General features: G+C 43.7%; 1 protein-coding gene across 1 annotated transcript in view; it reads left to right on the plus strand.

Annotated features, from left to right (window-relative positions):
• DNER (delta/notch like EGF repeat containing) overlaps positions 1-14,204 on the plus strand; it is a 399,406-nt gene that overhangs the window by 361,642 nt on the left and 23,560 nt on the right. Inside the window, 1 exon segment of the mRNA XM_073674412.1 lies at positions 5,036-5,158. Within this exon segment, the coding sequence (XP_073530513.1) occupies positions 5,036-5,158 (123 nt within the window).

Below are 14,204 nucleotides of genomic sequence, written 5' to 3' on the forward strand. Positions count from 1 at the left end.
TTTATCCAAGGGGAAAAATGTGATAAAGAAATAAAAGAACCTTTACCCACCTATGCAGCTGCCCACTCTCCAACTCCATGCTGGTCTTTGTTTTCTTGACTATGACGTCATGTCGGCACTGGAGTGGCAAGAGTTTTACAGGAAAGTAAATCTTATTTTATTATTTTAGCATCAGTGTTTAAAAAGATATAGAAGTAATTTTACTTATTCTTGTCTAGAGTGTTTTCAGTGATGATAGTCTAGTTGCTGCTGGAAGAAGAGCTTCTCTGGTTTTATGCCCATGAAAGCCCTTCCTGTAGCCAGGCGGCACATATCATTAGGAGACAGAGATTCACAGCATTCAGATCATCATCTCTGCTATAAAGTTTGGTTTTCATTAGTTGCTTTGATGTACAGTGACCATATGATAACATTGAGCTGCCTCCTGAGTACATAACAGGAAATGTTGTCATGGTGGCATAGAACATAAGCTCTTTTCACTGGACAGCAGTTAATTCATTCTTTGAAAAAATAAGATATTTAAAGAGTAACAATCATTTTAATTTTTGCTTTCATAAATCAAAAGTGCACATGAAAATAAGAAACTTGGTAATATATTTTAAATCTCCTTCTTTCTCCTCCTGGAGTGATTATTTATTCTGAAAATGATCAATTCATGGGAAAAATATGTCTTCATTGAATATACATTTTCGCATTACTGAGATAGGAGATGGCAGCTGGTGTTCATAAAGGTCTATGGAGAACTGTAACTGTGGTTTTAGGAGAACTTGCAGCAGAATGTCTGTCTGTGTCTGCCTCCAGCTCCTCCCTCTCCATAGAATTTTATAAGCACTAACTATCATCGCCTATGTCAGTAATAGGAAAATCTGTTTTCACTGAATACAGATCTTACCCGTGAATTGAGAATAAATCCGTCAAGGAGGAGAAAGAAGCAGATTTCTCTGATAAGATATATTACAAAGTTTCTTATTTTCATGAGTACTATTGATTGATGCCGTGAAAATTAAAATGTTGCTTACTTTTAGGTATTTTTTCATAATAGATGATGCCATGCCTTAATATATGTCACGCACGCAGGTGGCGCACATGGTTCGTGGATCCACTGTGCCACGGAGCCTGGCTTACCTAAGAAGCGCGTAGCTAAGTGGCGACCTGGTGTTCATTGGAGCTCCTGATGGTGGAGTCAGACTTGAACTGCAGGTAATCGCCAGGTACCACTCCTAAGCAGTCCACGGTGCTGCTGACCCCAAGGATCAGGTACGCTGACACGGACTGGGCTCGGAGTAACTTGGCAAGACAGGATACGAACTCTGTTCAGACTGCACAGGTTCTGGATCCTTGGACAGAACGGATACTGACATAAAGTCACAGACAGGGCTGGATTCGGATCCTGGAGCAGGCTCCGACAGTTCGGACTCTGGAACGCTAACCAGGACTGACACAAGTGCAGGTTCTAGTACTGATAGAACGATTTCAGTTTGGATACCGTGCTGTGGTTTCGGGGCTCAGGTACCGCCGTTGCGGCTTCAGGGCTCAGGTACCGCCTGTGCATCTTCAGGGTTCTGGTACTGCCGGTGTGGCTTCAGGGTTCAGGTACCACCAGTGCAGCTTTAGGGTTCACAGGTACCGCCGGAGCAGCTTTAGGGTTCACAGGTACCGCCGGAGAGGCTTTAGGGTTCACAGGTACCGCCGGAGTGGCTTTAGGATTCACAGGTGCCGTCGGATGTGGTTTCAGGTTTTACAGGTTTCACAGGTACCGCCGGATGCGGTTTCAAGTTTCACAGGTACCGCCGGATGCAGTTTCAGGTTTAGACCCTGGGCATGCAAGGACCAGGGGTTCGGGTTCAGACTTTGGCCACACAAGGACCAGGGGTCTGGGTTCAGGCTCTGGCCACACGAGGACCAGGGGTTCGGGTTCAGGCTCTGGCCACACAAGGATCAGAGGAATCAGGGACTGGGACCTGGCAACGCTCTAGTTGCACAATCACTCACTAATGGGATAATGTTGCTTAGGCACCTCCCTATTGGGAAGGCTGCCTTTTATACAAGATGCCTCCCAGCTATTGGCTTTGAGCATTTTCAGACTACACGTGCTGCACCTTTAAGAGCAGGGGAACGCGCACTAAGTGTGCTGCCGGGAAGTCTGTGCAGCGTACACAGACAGCAGGAAGCAGGGAGACGTGACGAGAGACGAGACAACCGTGTGGCCGTGAGTATGTCAGCGTCCCTGCATGGAGGGGTAAGGAGAACCATGCAGAGGCACCGACATTAGCGTTACAATATATGTGTTTCTATCTCAAACATTAAAACGGCATAAACCAATATAGAGTTCATAAAAATAAACATGGCCCTTCTGGCTTAACGTGCAAAGCAAAATAAAAATGTACAGCACAGTCCTTACGTCTGCCGCGGTCCGGCCACTCAGGGATAACAAAACACAAGGTTCAGATTAGCACAAACACAAGCTACTCTCTCTCTGGAGCTAGCCTCTCCGGATACTGAACACCTAATAATTCAAAAGACTTGCTATTTATATCCCAAACCACACCCTGGGATGGAGATATGGTGAACCCGCCGACTCTACAGCTGTTCACAAAAAACCTAGCCCATTAAAAACGGCTGATTAACCCCTCTCGGAACATAGTGTGCTGGAAAAATGTCTAGGTTTCACATCACTGAAGCTAATAGCCTCAGTGAAACATATCTCCCCACCAGTACTTTGCCAGTGACTTTGTCACACTTTATATTTAGAAATGAGAACTACTGTAATAAATCTGAATATTAAGATGTACAGTAACTTCCTCATAACGTGTCAGAACTAAGCATTGATTTATGGTGTGTAAATAGAATTTATATGGCACCAAAAAAACTTCTCAGCCCCTTAAGATCTATTTTCATTTTTTTGTATCTTATTTCTATACAAATCATTCCTTACCTACCTAGCAACTATACCTTAATAAATTATAATCCTCATCAGCACTTGTTGGGTGAAGGACAATCAAAGATTGAGGTGAGAATTGTACAATTTTATTCTTGTTTCGTCTTCTTTTATTTTTTTCTTCACTTTTTATCAAAAGGTTCAATGATGAAAACTAAACATCAAATGGAAGAAAAATAAAAGTCATAGGAAAATGAAAGAATTTTTTTGCAAGCGAACCAAATTAAGAGCATAAGGTGAAAAGATGACTGGGTAATGGTGATGGAGAGACGTCACATCTTCTAATCAGAAGATAGGTGTGTAGCAGAGCTGTCCAGCATGTTGATGATTAATCCTCACTAGTGAATGGCTCTGTCAGACAAATGTAAAACAGTATAAGTATAACATCAATCAGATTTAGTCAATGTGATGTTCCACTTGAAAAAGGTCAAGTTCCTAATTACTGCAGCAATGTCTCATCAGCCATACATATAATGTTGAAAAGAGTGATAGGAACATGTGTGTGTGGAGCAGCTGTCAGTCAAGCTTGCGTGGGAGTGATTATGGCCGCGTGCACTGTATAGTGAGCGGTGACTATTACTGCCCCCTGCACCACCCTGATGACTACTGGTGATCGGCTACATGAAGAATATAACTTCATTTTCTCCATGTAGCCATTTACCCAGAATTTAAAGGGAATCTGTTAGTAGAATCAACCCTCCTAAGCCGTCGATATGGGCATGTAGGTCATAAAAAGTCGAATACAATGATACCTTAATATCTGCGATCCTATGTTTAATTCTCAAGAAATCCAATATTTTATTAATGTATAAATGAGCTGTTAAGATCTTTGGGCCGGACGTAGATCTCCCTGAGAATCTTCCCCTAGTGATTATTATAAATCAAAGCGGGGCATTAACAGTGTGAGATATGTAATGACTGACAGTCCACTCTCCTGTCTCCTGTCCTGTCCACAATCTACCTGTCTCACACTAGTAACACCCCCTTTCATTTATAATAAGCTCCGGATGCCGATTCTCCGGGAGAACTAAGTCCGGCCCATAGATCTTAACAGCTCATTTACATATATAGAAAATAGTGGATTTCTCATGAATAAACCATCGGATCGCAGATATCAAAGTATCATTTTATTCAGTTTTCCATGATCTGCATGCCCATATGGCTTAGTGTTAAATAATCAAATATTAATTTCTAATCTCAATTCTGTACTGGATAGATTGCATCAGCCTCATGGTAGGTTTTAGCTGACATTACATGTATTATTTCTGTACTTAGCTCAGGGTAGATGGTTAAGGCCATATATAGAAAACAGATGCTTTGTGGGACATATATAACCCACGTGAGACACAGGGGGGCTCGCCTTTCCACTTCACACTTACATCAGACAGAGGGTCTGCACAATGAGCATCTGACATATAGACTTCACCCACGTGCTCGACACAGACAGACGCAACCTACCATTCTAATTATGGACAAACGGACAATTTCTTCGTAACTACTTCAACTATTTTATAATTTGCTGCAATGATTCTTTTTGATGGGCAATCTAATAAATCTCTACTTTTTTATATAAGATTTATCGTGACATGTTCTTTGGAGTATCGCATCTGGTAAGAAGTCCTGTATAAATAAATATGCAAAAATAAGTATATTTAACACTTAGGAGGGTTAATCGTACTGACAAATTCCCTTGTGCACTATTTACCTCCAGATTAACCCTATATATGAAGAAAAATGGCATTTCTGGATGTTTCAGGTTTCCTTGAAAGAGTCTTATTGGGTAGCTGCCTCAAATAGGAGGCACTAGAGAGCCAGCTTTCTTCTTGCAGGGGGGGGTCATTTAAAGAGAAAAAGTTTTATTCTCAGTGGTATTAAGAGCTTTCAGGTTGTAGAATAACTTTCTTTGAAGTGCAGAATAAGAAAACCAAACGGTATGAAGATGGGGAGCGGACTTCACCTATGACTAAATGTAGATTTGGCTTCACGCAGGGCTTTATAGCCTTTACATGTGGTGAGAAATATGCTTCTGTTAATTGTAATCTTTGGTAACTCCGGACTGTTCAGCTGACTTCTTACCTGGTGATTTTGTCATTGCAGGCTACCACGGATTGTATTGTGAGGTGGAATACAACGAATGTCTGTCAGCCCCATGTCAGAATGGAGCATCTTGTAAAGATCTAGTCAATGACTACAAGTGTATCTGTCCATCAGAATATGAAGGTACAGTATGTGATCACTGCCAAGGACTTTTAAGTATCATTTTGATAGTATTACAGAAAATAGCTATCTGCCTCTCAAAATGCCATATCAATTAGAATTGGGAAACTAAACATCAAGACAGAATAATCTTTCATATATGTCAGTCATAAAAACACAACCTTCTCCCACGGTTAGCTAATTACATGGTGGTCTTTTTAGTTTTTCTTTGTGGATGCCACTTACAGTAGTAATACAATTTTACATTTCTCCATATTTGTTAATTACAACCTACAATTTCACTAACTTTCTTGTTATCCGGGACTTTTACATTGATGGCCTATTCTTTGGAGTGGGTGCGCCATCTAGCATCCCCTGACAAACAGCTGTTCACGGTGGCGGTGACAGCCGGCAGTGCTCAATAGGGGGTGTATGTGCCATACCCGGCTATGGCCACTATACAGGCAAAGGAGCTGTGCTGTTGCACTCCACAACGGAGCACCTCCGGCTGCCGCCACACCGGAAGCGCTAGATTGGCAGGGGATGATGGGTGTCGCACATTCACCGATCAGATATACCATCCATGTAAAATTCCAATACTACCGTTTTAAGAAACAAAGTCACATTCTTTATTGGTTTATGCCCAGGATGTGCCTCCACCCTACATTCATAGCCATATTAAGTGATGTGAGACAAGACTTCCAGTATGAATTGATTCTATAATTTTATGGGGTTTTTTGTTTTTGTGAAATAAGAAGAGGGTCACCAAAGGTAACCGATGAGAGTCCTCCTAATGTATATACAGTACATAGTAATTTGTCTTCATTATGATGAAAATGTTGCCAGGATACCTAGAAATTTTAAAAATCATTTGTGCATTTGCAGCTTAAAAGTATGGAAAGCAGCCACATATGTGAGGGAAGGCAGGAATGCAAGGAATCTGTCTAGTAGAGGACAACCGTACATATTCATGTAGTATAGGCGCCTGCTGCCTGCTCTGTGGATCTTGGCTCTGTCTGAATTTTCCTGTTGGAGAGTCACAGTCGTGTCAGTGATGGTTGTCCTCATAGTATTGGCGTCTTATTAATGAACATTAACTCAAAGCATAGGTCCTGTAAGCCACAAGCTAGCTTTTAGAAAACAGTCACAATATATATTTTTTTATAAATAGTTGCAATGACTTAAAGGGAACCCTATAAACCATTGCAATGCTATTTACCTGCAGACTACCACTATATCTTCTGGAAAAAAAATTTGTAGCTGACAGTCACAATATACTTTTTATATATATTTATAAAAAGTATATTGTGACTGTCAGCTACAATTTTTTTTCCAGAAGATATTTTGGTAGCCTGTAGGTAAATAGCATTTAAATCATGTTGGGCCAGCTTTAACTGTAAAAGAGGCTACAGGGACAAAATCAAGTTATATTCTCTCTGCAGCCGCATGCTTCCAGTCATCAAGGCTGTGCAGAGGGCTGTAACAGTCACCGCTCTCTACACAGTGAGCGTGCTATGATCACTCCCCGTACACCTCTACCAACAGCCTGCTCTGCACACACATGCTCACTCAGTCGAGTGACTGACAACAGGGTGCTCAATAGTGAGCGGTGACTGTTACAGCCCTGTGCCCCGCGCAGGGAGAAAATAATTTTGTCTTTTCACTGTACCTGCGCTTCCCATAAACCAGCCTAACATGACTTAAATGCTGCTTACCTGCAGACTATAGCTGCAGGTAAATAGTATTTTTGTGGCTGACAGGTTGCTTTTAATTGTGAGCCAACATATTCTTATGTTTCCTGGAACAAATTGTGCAAAAAATTAGTCCATGATATCTCCATAGAAAATATTGACTATGAAGTATAGATCTTACTGACTGTAAATATAGCACCTACAGCTAGGTCCATATATATTTGGACAGAGACAACATTTTTCTAATTTTGTTTCTAGACTTTACCACAATGAATTTTAAACAAAACAATTCAGATGCAGTTGAAGTTCAGACTTTCAGCTTTCATTTGAGGGTATCCACATTAAAATTGGATGAAGGGTTTAGGAGTTTCAGCTCCTTAACATGTGCCACTCTGTTTTTAAAAGGACCAAAAGTAATTGGACAATTGACTCCAAGGCTATTTCATGGACAGGTGTGGGCAATCCCTTCGTTCGCATTGACATCAGCGCTAGCGTGAGAAAATACTCAACGCGCATGTGCTGACGTCATTTGCTGTCACGGCGAGCCACTGAGGAGCGCAATCATGCACATATCTAGATGTGTAGTGAAGAATATTGCCATAGAAAACTGTGTAAAAGCCTTAGACAATTCCAGTGTGTAAAAGCCCATGTTAAAATCGCATTGCATACGGATGTCACACGGATGTCATACGGATGCTAGGTGAGAAAATCGCATAGCAATCGCATGACACTCGTCCGTTTTTTCGGTCCAGATATCAAAGCGTATTTTTTCACATATATTGGTATGAGCCCTCAGTGTGTTCTCTTGAGAATCACCACACACTATAGGATTTTGGCAGGTCTGAAGACATTAACCCCTTCATTACTCTAACATCCCCGATCTCATCGATTTGCCCAGGTGAATTGTAAGCGCCATTATTGCCATGCCGTGGGCTACAAAAACTCAGTTTGCCAAGTTCCCAAGCACATAACACGTAAAATAAATCAGCCAGCCCTCACTGCAGACCTCCAAATTGTAACATCCCTGGCGGCGTGCTTGCATGGCTTACCATCTCCCACCATGCAAGACCGCAATCTTACCTTTCAGGCCAGGCTGCACACTTTGCTCCAGCACCTGCTGTTTGTATGTCTCTCGTCTGCTGGCTTAGGGCGGCGGCACTGTTGCTTCCTGATTCTTAAGCTACAGTGTGTGCAGTCCTAATGCGTCCCCAGCCTATTGCTGTGAGTCACTGAATACTTAAACCCCCTCCACCCAGTAGGAGGTACCTGAGCAACACAGTGTGTTCTGTGCAACTGTGAGTTGCCAGGTCCTGTCCTGACTCTAGTCTGTTTCCGCCACCCTGGGGGCTGAGTACCCAGGGCCGCTACCTGTATCTGTGACTTCTAGTCTGTTTCCGCCACCCTGGGGGCTGAGTATCCAGGGCCGCTACCTGTATCTCTGATTTCTAGTCTGTTTCCGCCACCCTGGGGGCTGAGTTCCCAGGCTCGTTCCTGTATCTTGTTCCAGCTTCAGTTCCTGTCTGAACAGTGTCCTAGCCCGTTACCTGTTTGTCTCTATGTCCGAACCTTCCCTTTTCCTGCAGTGTCTGAACTTGCACCTAACTCCAACTCGTTGTCTCTGTACTTCTGTTTGTGAGTTTTGTGTCCACTCGCTACTTCATTGTAAGTACCTTGTGTGTATCTGGTTCTGCTTGTCCCCTTTCCCTGCCTCCGTATCTACCTCCTGTGTTCTAACCATCTTCCTGTATTTTCCAGTCTGTTCCATGTGAACAGAGCCCTGTCCTGTCTGCCCGCACCTTCTGCTCTGTTCTGCTCTGCTTGTTCACTGCACCCGCGGTTCCGCTCTGCTTGTTCACCGCATCTGTGGTTCCTCTCTGCTCTGCTTGTTCACCACACCTGCGGTTCTGCTCTGCTCTGCTTGTTCACCGCACCTGCGGTTCTGCTCTGCTCTGCTTGTTCACCGCATCTGCGGTTCCGCTCTGCTCTGCTTGTTGACCGCACCTGCGGTTCCGCTCTGTTCTGCTTGTTCACCGCACCTGCGGTTCCGCTCTGCTTGTTCACCGCACCTGCGGTTCCGCTCTGCTTGTTCACCGCATCTGCGGTTTCGCTCTGCTCTGCTGTCCACCGCACCTGCGGCTCCGTTCCTGTGTCCCAGTCTGTACTGGTCCCTATCCTGCCTGCGTTCCTACCTGCCAGTACCCGCCTGTCTGCATACCAGCCATGCCTGCCAGTGCCCACCTGTCTGCATGCCAGCCGTGCCTTCCAATGTCCACCTGTCTGCATACCAGCCGTGTCTGCCAATACCCACTTGTCTTCATACCAGCCGTACCAGCCTGTTCCTGCATTCCCCGGTGTGGGTCAACAACGGTGACCGGGGTCTGACCTGGAGTAGCACCTGGTCCCTCTGCTAGGTTCCTCCCTGGTGCACGGAGTCGACTGACCTTGGTCGGACCGAGTTAATACTTAGTTACGCCCCTCCAGGCACTCCTCGGTTCATGGTCCAGTGGGATCACTAATCAAGCTCACGCCAGTGTGTCCGGGCGCGAGCGTAACACAAATCACCTCCAGCAAAATAACTATTTCTTAAGAGCTTTCACAATAGGTTTTCATAGTCGAGAAGCTGCACACAAGAGTAAGATTATGCCTGGGCAAAGTGTCTGCTGGAGTCATGAGAGTAAACCACCTCTGGTCTTTAGGCCACGTTCCCACAATGAGTTTTTGATGTTGCAGATTTTCTGCACCTATTAAGTAAATTAGGTTACTTGCATTTTTTCCATTCATTTTTATTGCGTTTTTGACACTTGTTACGTCATGTTTTAAACAAAGCTGCTTTGTTGTTGATGTTTCTTGGTATTTGACTTTTATAAAACTTTATTGATACAGTCATGAGCAGATTACATGTGTTTTTGATGCATTTACACTGCAGAAATGCACTAGAAACGCATTTGCGTTTTTTACTTGTGGATTTTTCACATCAAATGCAAGTCTATGGGAAACATCCGCACATAAAACTCAGCGTATCCACAAGAGAAATTGACTTGTTGCGGATTTCAAACATGCATCGAAGGTTAAAAAAAAAGCACAGTGGGCACGAAATTTCTATAAATCCTATCCTCTTTGCTGTAACTGTAAGGTTAAGTTCCCATGATAAGTTTCTGGTGAGTTTTTTTTATGCTGAGTATTTTCAAAAAAATTCAGGTAACCTATTTTACTTAATAGGTGCAGAAATGGTGCAGAACATGTGCAACATCAAAAACTCATCGTGGGAACGTAGCCAAAGACAGTGCATTTTTCAAACATATGCAGTGTCAAAAACTCATCATGGGCACACAGTCTTAAAGCAGTAGAAATGTGCTCTCTGCAGCGATTAATTATGTCTGACCGTCTGGAAATATGGTGAACAAGTCTAGTTATGATGGATTTCCGCAGAATGCAACCTACTAAAATATGTAGTGAATAATGTAAAATTTGGTGGAGGAGGGTTAATGGCATGGGGCTGTTTTATAAAGTGAACCTGACAGCTGATACATGCTGGTCTTCCATATGTTTGACTCTGAAATGCTGCGGCGTATCAGAGAAAACATACTTTAATAGCCGCTTAGGACCGAGCCGCAGGGGAGGCTAATCAGACAGGTGGATCCCCGGGAGCTTCTCCCCACCCGCTGCCAATGACTAACAGGTCTCTCCATATACATACACACAAGGAGAGACATGTCACTCAAGGGGAGAGGGGGGCAGAAGCCACTGGGGACTCACCTGTCCCACTCGTTTCTAGCATGGCTTGGTCCCCAGCAGTTATCAAAGTATAGAGACAAACATACATGGCAGAAATCATACAGCCAACAACTGATACAGGCTGCTCATGGATCGGGCAGCACGCATCAGCTGCCAGATTCCCGGTATCAGTTGCCAGGTTCCCAGTATCAGCTGCCAGGTTCCCGTTATCAGCTGCCAGATTCCAAGTATCAGCTGCCAGGTTCCCGGTATCAGCTGCCAGATTCCCGGCATCAGCTGCCAGATTCCCGGCATCAGCTGCCAGATTCCCGGTATCAGCTGCCAGGTTCCCGGTATCAGCTGCCAGATTCCCGGTATCAGCTGCCAGGTTCCCGGTATCAGCTGCCAGGTTCCCGGTATCAGCTGCCAGATTCCCGGTATCAGCTGCCAGGTTCCCAGTATCAGCTGCCAGGTTCCCGTTATCAGCTGCCAGATTCCAAGTATCAGCTGCCAGGTTCCCGGTATCAGCTGCCAGATTCCCGGCATCAGCTGCCAGATTCCCGGTATCAGCTGCCAGATTCCCGGTATCAGCTGCCAGGTTCCCGGTATCAGGTGCCAGGTTCCCGGTATCAGCTGCCAGGTTCCCGGTATCAGCTGCCAGATTCCCGGTATCAGCTGCCAGGTTCCCGGTATCAGCTGCCAGGTTCCCAGTATCAGCTGCCAGGTTCCCGGTATCAGCTGCCAGATTCCCGGCAAAGCCAAATACTAGGCAGTATAAAAAACAAAGCCGCTTTATTTAAAACATGAAATACGAAAAAGAGACTAAAAGCGCAGTCAAAAATGCGCTAAAAACACGTGTAAAAAAATGCAATGAAAACAACGCAAATAATCTATTTTACATAATACGTGCAGAATTTTTCAGTTGGTAAAATCTATTCTGGAGTTTGTTCCATCTGTTTCTGGGAAAACTGAATGACAAGCAGGATGGCTGCAATTACATGGGCACTAAGCTTTCCTGAGAGCACTATGGCAGCAGGACATGGATCAGAGCATGCATGTGTCACATCTGTCGTACACCTGTGACACATGCTGGGATTGCCTGTTTGTCAGTCAATCCCTGCATGTGTATGACAGATGTGACACATGCAGCCGCGGCTACACTTTCATCGATGCCAAGCATGCCGCAAATACTCGGCGAGCACCCGAGCGTGCTCGCCGAAGGGGTTAACAATTCATTCTCGCTCTACACTAGTGGCAATCTCTGTGAGAGCTGTGATACTGGTTGTCACATAAGATTGGTCTTCGTGTTCTGCAGCAAACATATGGAGACTCGACAAACAATGGTAATGAACGTGGAATTACGAACATAAAGAGCAGATGTGGAATTAAATATAGTGTTTCAGAACGCAGACTTATGATGAGGAAGGAAGGTAGAGTCACCCATCAGATGACTACTGAAATGTGGAACAGCCCCCAGGAGAAAGCGTCACTCAGGTTGTCTTCTTGATAGATGAACGTACTGACTGGTAACTTGCTGGTTGTTCTCTCGTTCCTCAGCACTTGTGCTCATTAGTAGTATTTTAAATGCATTACTTCCCTGCTAGAGGGCAGTCGCTCCCATGCAGATCGATCAGATGGATTGGATGACAGCCTGATTAGCGCAGCATTGAGTGTTGCTTGTCTCACTTTATTAGAATACTGCCTTCTTAAAAGTGGAAGACAATGGCAAAAAGTTCAAATTTAGGCTAGTGCTAACCCCAGACTTTCTGTTGTAAGTTTTTCTTTTGTTTTTTGTTTTTTAATATAGATTAATTGAGAGTTTTCTAAGAGATTTCCATATTACTCCATAGTGGGAAAAAATAACTCTTGTACTTAAAATTGCTCAAAAATCCCCGAATGTAGCGGTAAAAATAGGAAATGAATTATAAGAGATTTTTAAGTTGCTCAGTGCACTCATATGGACATTTATTTCTTACACATAAAAGGTTTAGGTGTAGCCCTAGCCTAAAAAAAATGAAATACCACCCCATCATCTGACCAGACCCTTCAGGAAGCTGCTGTTCTTTAGGCCATGTTCCCACATGCAGAAACGCTGCTTATTCCTCTGCATTTTTTCGTTAAGTTTTGCACAGATGTCTGGACCAAAATACATAATGCTTTTTTTTTTTTTTTATAAAAAACCGCTGCCACAGTATTTAATCCATTTTCAGTGCCAAAACTCTGCACTTAGAAATGCAATTGTGATTTTACATGTGTTTTTCAGGTCCCTTTATAGAAGTCTTTAGGGAAAAAATGCACCAAAAAACGCACAGTTCTGCAGCGCCTTTAAAGACAGTGAACATGAGTGTCCATGAAACTAAATCTACTTTGCTGGAATTGTTCAACACAGCAGAAAACAATGCATCGGAAACAAAGACGTTTTGTTGTATGGGAACATGGCATTATGCCGTAAAGACAAATCTCTGTTGTGTATTTTAAGGCCGGATTCACATCTTGTTTTATCCACTGGTCAGTGGCTCCATCGGGGCCAATGGCTGAAGCCCTGAAAAACGGGATTAAGGTGTATACCCTGACTGGGCCATTGACTTTAATGACAGAATCACTTTGTGCTGCAAACATTATTCTTAGCAGAATTTGCCTATTTAAAGTGGTCATCAAAACGTGGTCTTCTGCCTTTTTGATGCCCTCCACAAATAGGTGGAAACGGACAATAGTGATGTTTGGCAGAGCACAAAGTGACTATGTGTGCATCATTAAAGTCAGTGGTCCTGTCAATGCATACATCTAAGGGCTCCTTCAGAGGTCTGTGATCATCAGTCCGATCTCGGATTGCAATGAACAGGTTGGCTGTGCGTCTCCCGACCCCGAGCATGACAGCCTCTAAGAAATATATCAAGCCATTCCGTGCATTGCGATCTGAGATCGGACCAATAATTACAGACATCTGAAGGAGCCCTAAATCCTATTTTTCAGAGCTTCAAACATGAGCCCAGACGGAGCCAGTGACAAGTGGATAAAACATGATGTGAGCTTACCATAGTACTTCTACTCCATGGTCCGGGTGCTATATTAATAGCAATCACTGGAGTTCTCCTGTTGCCACCCAGAGCACTGAGCTGATCATTTCAGCGAATGTTATTATTATGTTTTTCATTGTTTTATTATTATGTTTCACCTTTGGTGTAGGTTCACACGAGCATGTAAAAAAATCGATCAGAGTTTCATCCAGAAAAGTGGAAGATTTTTTTCTCACTTATCATCCATGTGCAGTCGGTATACAATCCGTTTTTTTACAGCAGCAGCTATTAATCATGTACAGGACCATCTATTTCCTATGTTACAGAATTTCAATGTATCTGTAAAAATCGGATGCTATGCTGCGGCTCCTTATGGCATCCAATATTTTTTTTGCGCACCCATAGACTTGAATGGGTGAGTCTCATCAGATTTACGAACGAAACTAGCGCCCGCTGTAAATTTTTGCACGCACAGATTCGGTGAGTGAAAAAAATCGCTCATCTGCACTGCCCCATTGAATAACATTGGTTCGAGTACGATTTGTTTTTTTCACGGACAGCGCTCGGACAGAAAATACAGTCTTGTTCATCAGCGTTTAGTCCTGTGGAAGGGAAGCGCAGGTGCTGGCGTTTGTGGCTATTTATGCC

This window comes from Phyllobates terribilis, unplaced genomic scaffold (genome assembly GCF_046119375.1).
Source record: "Phyllobates terribilis strain yellow unplaced genomic scaffold, ASM4611937v1 Scaffold_3__8_contigs__length_932513732, whole genome shotgun sequence".
Classification (NCBI taxonomy): Eukaryota; Metazoa; Chordata; class Amphibia; order Anura; family Dendrobatidae; genus Phyllobates; species Phyllobates terribilis.